Genomic DNA, 8,163 nt, shown 5'->3' on the forward strand with positions numbered 1-8,163 from the left:
TGTCGTCACCTCTGACACTGCCATCCATCCGTCTGCCTCGTGCTTCTTGTAGGTGTCCTGCAGACTCTAGCTGCCCAGCTGTGCACTGCAGCCCTGTTATGTCCAGTTAGCCCCAATAAGGATCAGCATGGGTCTGTGTGCCCTGGGAGATGCTCACCAAGCCTGGGCACTCCTGTTGAACCCAGAATTCAAGAGGCAGACTCCTTCCTAGTGTCTTCTCTGCCTCTTTCAGCCTGGTGGGGCTGGTAAGGGAACCATTAGGACTTCCAGGCAATAACCATACATGTGGGATCCTGACGGCTGAGAGCGCTGGTCCTGAAGTTGGGATAGGAAACGGCAAATGGGAAACTGGTCTGGGAAAGCTCTGCAGAGCTAATAGGACTGGGCATCCTGCCGTCTGCTCCGGGCTGGTTCTTTTAGCTGGTGTCTGCTTAGGCTCAGTGTGGTCTGAACAGGTCTGACCCATCTCAGCAGTTAATGGATGTTTGGAAGGAGTTCAGCTGGAGAGTAATTGGGAAAAGCAGAAAAAAAACCCGAATGCACTTAGAGTGTATTCATCTGTAAAGCACTTGTCTTTAAAGAGTCATAAGAACAGGCATTGAACTAGGAGATGGTCTGGCCCAGTATCCCGTCTCTGACAGGGGCTAGAAGCAGATGCCTGGAGTAGAAAAACAATGCAAGTATTTGTGTTTCTTTGCTCCAGCACTCTCCCTGCCTCCAGCTGTGTTCAACTCGCACTGAGCCAGATGTGGTTTCTGTGCACTGAATCATTCTCAAGGGATTTCTCTTCCAAGGATTTGTCCTGGAACCTGCGCAGAGTCTCAGCATCCACAACACCACGTGGCAGGGAATTCCCCAGTTCAACTGCAGACGGTGCGAAGAACCATCGTTTTCCTTTGCTTTAAACCCAGCTGCTGCCAGCTCCACCTATTTCTTTTATTGGAAAAGACAGTAAGCAATCAATTCCTGTCCATCCTCTTCAACAGCACTCTGAATTAACACCGCTTTATTGTCTGCTTATTACACGTGGTGCCTAGAGACCTCTGTGTACAGGGCAGTGTATAAAGATAAGGCTGAATAATAGTTGTTTTGCTGCAGTGCTTCCAGTCCAAGCAGAGGAAGCAGCAAAGGGCAGGGGCCAAGTGCATTACAGGAGAGTGGCGTGAGCAGAGCATTCTTATCGCTGGCCTCTTTCTAAAGTTGCCTTTTTCTTTTGCAGCCGGCCCAGCTGGAAAATGCGGCAGTGACTCCTGCTCTCAAGCGATTTTCCTCTTGCTCCTCCTGAAGGAGAAGCGGGTGCCGAGCAGGATGCAGCAGCCGGCTGCTCCCTCGCTGCGTCCGTCCCAGACCAGCCTGGCTGCTGGCTCCTACTGCGCACACCGCGTCATTGAGGATCCCGAGTGGTCCCTCGCCACCGTCCCCCACCTCACTGAGCTCTGCCTCCAGAACATTGTTCACAATTTCGAACGTAAGTGGGAGCGCGTTTCCCTTGGGACACATGGAGGGAGAGCATCAGTCCCAGGGAGCAGAGGGTCAACAAGGCAGGAGGATGCATCTGAGAGGCAGAGCGTGGTACCCAGCCCTGCCAAAGGAACAGATGGGGAGAAATGTCCCCTCGGGCAGCTAGTTAAACAAACTGTTTAGTTGCTAAGTACGTACTTGTACACTCCAGGGATGGCTGTAGTCCTCTGGGCTGCTCTCCAGGATGTGACTCTGCCCTAACCTTGTCCTATCGTTTCTTCTTCCTTCCATGCTCTGCTGGTCTCACTTACCTCAACCATGACCAAGGCTGTGGAGCCGCTATTTGTTCTCTTGATTCACGTACGCATTACGATAGCACTCAAGGATGGAGCCCCGTTGTGCTGAGTGCTGTACAGAGAGATGGAGAATTGCTCCCTCCCTAGAGGAGCTACCATCTCGGAATAAGTATTGTACTCACAGTCTCAGGCCTTCGCCACGCCTTTTGGTGGTGATGTGACAAGTTATATTCTCAGGCAGAGAATGTGCTTTTGAAGCAAGTGGACTGATGAAGAGTAGCAAGACAGAAAAAAGCATGTCTCACCTGGGAACTGACTGGGAGGGGGGGTCTTTTTGTCTGACTCAGTGGAGCAGCAGCAAAGACCAGAGATAGATCTAAGGCTATGCCCATGTTGGGACGGTAAGAGTGCAGAGGAGCTCAGTGCTGCCCTGGGCCAGGAGCTGATGGTACTTGTGGGTCTGAGCTGGGAGACCCTCACAGTCCTATCAGCCTGATCAGTCAGTCCAGAGCCAAATGGACTGGACCTACGTTGGGTGCACAGAAAAGCAGTGTGCTCAGTGTCTTGGGGACCCTCATGCCATTACCTGAGCTGTGCGTCTGCATTTTGCCCACTGCTGTGGCCTGAGAGAGCAGGAGGGAATCTAGCCCATCCCTGCCCATACATGTCCCACCTCTGCTTGCGTCGTGGGACTTTGCAGAGAAGGTCACTGCAGTGCCAGCTGTAGGACATTGGAGAACAGACTCCAGGAAGAGGCTGGGGTAAAACTCTGTGTCCTTAGGAAGGAAATGCCACAGAGACAGAGGAAATATAAAGCTAACCCCACTTTGTATCTCAAAATCTGATTTCCCATGCGCAGACAGGCCTCTCCACTGATGATTTCTGTTACTCAACACTACTATGTATGTGTCCCCGAGCATTCGTGGTGTGAGTACACACGGCTTTTCTCTGGCATTTCTTACCGCAAAGAACTTCCACCAGAACAGAAGCCAGCTGAGACTTAGGGTGAGCATCAGGAAAGATCCTGAAGGGAAAATGCTTGTGGGAAAAGAGAACTTTTATTTAAACAAGGTGGACCTAAAAGCTAAGAGTGTGTCTTAGTGTGACTGGAACAGGAATCAGTTTGAGGTGAGACAGACACATGAGTTAAGATAAAAAGGCACAAGGACTCGCATGAAGAGCACACAGGCAGTTGCTCTCAAATATTGTCCTTCAATATGTTCAGAAACCAAAGGGAGAAAGTTCAGCAAATGACAAGCCAAGCTCTCCCGTCGCTGTAAAGCTGAATTAGCTCTCCTGGGAGCAGAAGTCCTGCTCTGAATTTAAACTGTATTCAAACTAGATTTAAACTGGGAGCTAAATTTCTGATGCAGATCCCCAATATTATGGGAGTAAACCCAATTACACTGATGTTTTATTGTAAAAGTTAAAAATCCTACACAGAAATGTAGGAGATGAATCCTACACATTTTCTGCCAGCGTAGCTCCCTGCACCAGCTGCTGGCAACTGAGAAGAGAGTCAGCATGGCAGAGGGGAGGGCATGGGCACACAGCTGGGGGCCTGGGCAGAACCATAGCGCCAGCCATGGTTCCTACAGCCCAGACCAACCTCTTCTCCTCTTCGTCCCCTCCAGAGAACCCTATTTTGGACAGTCTTCTGCCTGAGCACCAAAGGAAGGTCCTGGACAGGCTTTCCACTGGCCTTCCGCTTGCTGTGACTGCCAACCTAATAAGCGATGAGGACTACTGGAAGAGGTGCTGCGCTGAGCGCTGGCAAGTCTGTGACATCTCCAACTATGGAGACAGCTGGAAACGGATGTTCTTCGAACGTCACCTGGAGAACATCCTGAAATGTTTCATCCCTAACACCACAGACCCCAACCAGGTCCTAGATCTCATCCCGATCTGCAAAGACTACGTGCGGAAACTGGAGGTTGATCAGTTCCTGCCACCACTGAAGGTGGATCAAAAGGAGGAGAGAGATGACCTCTCTGATACAGGGAGTGATTTTCAGCTCAGTGAGGTCTCTGTGCACCACTATGACCTGGGAGTCCTCATTACTGCTCTCCCTCACCTCGAAGAGCTTCATCTCACTTATGGCGTGAAGGACTGCGGCATGAACTTTGAGTGGAACCTCTTTAACTTCACTTACCAGGACTGCTGGAACCTGGCTGTTGCCCTGAAGAAGTGCCACAACTTGAAGGTAACATGTCCCAAACGGAATCTTTCTTCCTCAGTTAGATATTCAAATTTCCTGGGGGTAGAAACCCAGGGACCAGTTTCGCTTGCTGGCAGCACCCTTCCCTTTGCAAGGTGCAGTCTGGCCAAGCGCAGGGATGTTAACCTGCCGGCCTAGCGCTAAGTATCTTGTTCCACATATGTCCTTGTTAGAACAGGTTGTCGGAGGGTCAGTGAGAAAAATGCTTGCTCCAACAAAACATCTTTTCTGTAATCCAAGAGAAAGCAACACTTCTGGTTTAACCCCTTACATAGTTCTGGGAGGGAGAGAAGAAGCCTAGAGAGAGTTTTTCTTTAAGGACAGTTCTTGGTGGTTATGCTCAGTAAATATATATCAACATGCCCCAGAGCAGCAGAGACCTCCAAGAAGAGGATGGGGAATTATTCACATTTGCCTTAGAGTGATGAGGCTTTTGCTTTATGGGCGCAATCTTCAGCTCTGTGCGAAGTGCAGCGCAGATACTCACCCCCTCCAAAATGTCAGCTCTATTGAGGTCTATGTGGCTATTGAGGTGCCCTGGCCATGCAGGGCATTGCCCTTCACAGAGAGGACTGTGGTTACCACCATTGCGCATGCTCATCCACACAGTGTTTGACTGTGATCTGGGTGAGTTCTGCTATTACCCTCTGCAGACGTTTGGGCAGCTTTATCTCGTTTTAATTTAGCCCTCCGTGTCAGAGATCCTGTGGTGTTAGAGGAGAGGAACAGGGGTTTCCAGGAGATGAACCATTTCTCCCTAGAATAGGCACGGGACATCAGTGGCATGTCCTGCCTGCTGGAAGTATCTGCCCACCATAAAAGCAAGTACTTGAGCCTACTGGCTAAAGGTGTCTGAAGTGAAGGGAGATGAATCCTGTCTGGTGGGCCATGGGCTTAACTCTTTTGAGATTATGGTTGGTTTAGTGTGCCTGTCCTTTATCCCCACAGGTTTTCAAGCTGACACGCAGCAAAGTGGATGATGAGAAGACCAGGCTGCTGGTCCTTAACTTGCTGGATCACCCCTGCTTGGTGGAGCTGAACTTGTCCCACAACCTCATCAGGGACAAGGGGGCACGAGCTGTTGGCAAGTTGATCAACCACAGCAAACTAGAAATCCTCGATCTCTGTAACAACCAGATCCATCACCTGGGGGCTCAGGCTCTTGCTCAAGCCCTGGCTGAGAACTCCACCCTGACCTCCCTCAACCTGCGCCTCAACTGCGTGGAGGACAAAGGCGGGGAGGCAATCGGCCGTGCCCTGCTGACCAACACCACCCTGAAGTCCATCCATCTGGGAAGTAATAACCTGTCAGAGCCAACCGCCACGCTTTTCTCCCAGGTCCTGGCTCAGAACGCCACCCTGACGAGTATCAACTTCTCGTGCAACCACCTGGGGCTGGTAAGAGAAACCCCTTCTCCTGGCAGTTTGTGAGCCTGCCTGGTGGCCTTGCAAAGCAGATGCTGAGCCTGCCCTGCCTCGAAGCCGCAGAGGCAAATGCATCCTTCACTTTCCAGTCTTGCTGCGATAACAATCAGTTAGCGAGCAGGGAAGAGAGTCTCGCAGACAGCAGGAAGGAGAGGGACATCTTCTGTGCACGCACACGCATTTATCTCGCTCGTTACATCTAGCTCCATTCACAGGGCTGAATCTGGCCTCCAGGTTTTGGGATTCTGGGCAGAGAGGGATTTCCACCGCCATGAAACTGAAAAGCAGGGAGTATGTCTGGGAAAAATCACAGTCGCTTCTCACACGTGGGAGTGGATAATAATGATAGGCGGCCTGAGACGAGGGCCTTATGCATATCCTCGCTGCTTTGGATCTGCTGTGCCATCTGTCATTCAGCAGAACACAGACAGTGATAGTGTCACCCTTCCCAGAATCTCTCCTGTCCGTCACACGCTCAGAGGAGACTGTTAGAGAATTGTCTCGGTTGCTGCAGCTCCGGAGCGGTGCGGTAGGTCAAAAGTGTCACGTCTGGGTGCTTCTAAGTGGCTCCTAAACCACAGGCTTGCATTTTCTAGACAGAGGAGCATCCACAGCTCTTACTACATCCCTAAGAGCTGCAGTATGCAACGTGCCCACAAAGCAGACTGCTTCTCTTCTGCTGATTAAAAAAGAGCTTTAGAAATCTGAAACTAGACAGCCAAATGCAATCATGCTGGCTTTTAAACTTTCTGTGCTGCCTCAATTTTTCTCACTGTCACAATAAAGAGGCAGCAAGACCAGCTGTCCCTGCTGGCAGGAATATTGGCATCAATGTGCTTGACAACGGTTTTAAAAGGATTTGATGGCAGAAAACCTTTTGTGAGTTCTGAGTTTTATGATCCTGGACGTGGAAAACCATTTGAGTTTAATGATTCAAGGGGGCAAAGGGTTAGAAAGGAGAGAAGGATTTTTGCTTAGTAAATAAAAATCTCTGTGCAAAGCATCTTCCTTCTGATGACCTCTCCTGGTACCCATGTGTAAAGCTCCACAACAGCCCCAAAAAGTGGGCTGGTGGTATTATCTTTGGGGAAATGGGTGTCTTTGCTAGAGAGGCATCAAATTCTGACCTCTGTACCCCATTAAAATGAGACTCCTTCCCGGTCCTTTTTGCTCTGTCCTTTTTGGCAAAAGGTCTAAGAGGCAGGGTGCTGGGATGAGGGGACCGCCCGGATGGAGGAGATGGGGGCAGGAGGTGTATTTACCTGAAAGAGAATAGCTGTAGAGGAGGGGGGGAAGTAAAATCATCACATCCCTAAAGGCAGCGCTTCGGGTAAGAGAGGGAAATGCTCCAAATTGAGTTGCTAAAGCTATCTACATCGCATTTTCTGTCCTGTGCAGGCTGGGCTTTAGTAGCGTGAGGTGTTCTCCCTCAGGAAAGCCAACCCATCCTGGGAAATGGCATCCGGGTAGGAGAATGGGGCTCTTGCCATGGCCAAGAGGAGGAGCGGCACACCTCATCACACTGCCCTTTGTCCCCAGCCAGCAGCGAGCTGGGGACCGGGGGACAGGGGAGAGCAGAGACTCCTCTCAGGTTATCATCGCCAGCCGTGCTATTAACCAGCCTGAGCTTGAGGACTCCTGACACGGTACCCAGAGGGAGTCATTAGCATGTGTCATATCACTGAGTGCTGCATAAGGTTACACTCCTACTCTCTACTTCTGTGAGCAACATTTCGGGCTTCTGCGAAGGCCTTTGTCACTTTTGGTACCATCTCATGGGCTGCCCATCACCACCGGCAGCAGGGGGGTGCAGGAGGTGTTGCCCTGGGGAGGAGGAAAGGGGGGAACACGCTTCACTTTTGGATCTCCTCCTTTAACCCCTTCTTCTCACCCATTTGCAGGATGGTGGGAAGCAGCTGCTTGATGGGCTGGCGGATAACAAGGCTTTGACTGAGTTCGACCTCCGCCTGGCTGAGGTGGGCCAGCAGACCGAGTACCACATCCACCAAATTGTGTGGGCCAACCGGGACGCGGCGAGGCTGGGGTCTCTGCAGCAACCCCCTGCCACGCTCCTCTGAAGAAAACGCTCCAGAGAGCCACCAGCTTTGTAGGCGCAGTGTCGGAGATACTTCACTTCAGAGGCTTGTTTTCATTTGTATTCCTGAGAAACGGTCAACTTGTGGCCACCACAGCAGCAGCCTTTCCCAGATCTCCATCATCCAACCTGTGACTTTCACACGAGACAGACATTAGACCTCATGGGACTGCAGCCGCGTTGCAGAAGCAATTTGCCTCTTGATCTCTCTCTCTCTCACTGTACCTCAGACTAAATCTTATGTGCTCTGGCAGCAAGCTTAGTTTGGGCAGCTGGATGTTGTTCCACCTGTAAAACAGCTGAGGTGAAGTCTCCACCATCTAAATGGTCTAAGAACAGACCTAACCTTTAGGGAAAACAGCTATTTTAGGCTTTTTCCTGAGGAGGACATGAGATGCATAGAGGATAGAGGGAGTGTTGTTTCTAGTTCTTCAGCAGCTTTTTCTGGCTATTGCTCTGCTCAAGGATTTATTCATTTTTATAGCAAAACCTGTCTGGAGTCTCAGATATGGCTGGTGAAAAGTAAAAAAAAAATAAATTCAATAAATGATAGGTCTCTCCACCAGCTTCCTGCTTTAGGTTGCGATGCCATTGATCAGTTCCAGCCTGGTTTGCAAACAGGCGAATCCTTTACAACCGGATGCTCACCTTCACCAGTAAGGCTCTTC

The 8,163-nt window shown here is 50.6% G+C and overlaps 1 protein-coding gene across 1 annotated transcript; it reads left to right on the forward strand.

Annotated features, from left to right (window-relative positions):
- The first annotated feature begins 1,188 nt into the window (after positions 1 to 1,188).
- Positions 1,189 to 7,797, forward strand: TCTE1 (t-complex-associated-testis-expressed 1). Its single transcript, XM_063328708.1, has 4 exons — positions 1,189 to 1,468; positions 3,392 to 3,960; positions 4,924 to 5,373; positions 7,302 to 7,797. Exons 1-4 carry the CDS (start codon positions 1,309 to 1,311, stop codon positions 7,476 to 7,478), a joined length of 1,356 nt encoding a protein of 451 aa, XP_063184778.1. The 5' UTR covers positions 1,189 to 1,308; the 3' UTR covers positions 7,479 to 7,797.
- Positions 7,798 to 8,163: the final 366 nt, after the last annotated feature.

Source organism: Chroicocephalus ridibundus, chromosome 3 (genome assembly GCF_963924245.1).
Source record: "Chroicocephalus ridibundus chromosome 3, bChrRid1.1, whole genome shotgun sequence".
Taxonomy (NCBI): Eukaryota; Metazoa; Chordata; class Aves; order Charadriiformes; family Laridae; genus Chroicocephalus; species Chroicocephalus ridibundus.

Bases quoted from the DNA above. Each gene is read 5' to 3' on its own strand.
- TCTE1 (XM_063328708.1), top strand. From the start codon at position 1,309: ATGCAGCAGCCGGCTGCTCCCTCGCTGCGTCCGTCCCAGACCAGCCTG. The intron at 1,469-3,391 runs GTAAGTGGGAGC...CGTCCCCTCCAG, and splicing joins CATTGTTCACAATTTCGAAC to AGAACCCTATTTTGGACAGT. The intron at 3,961-4,923 runs GTAACATGTCCC...TTATCCCCACAG, and splicing joins AGAAGTGCCACAACTTGAAG to GTTTTCAAGCTGACACGCAG.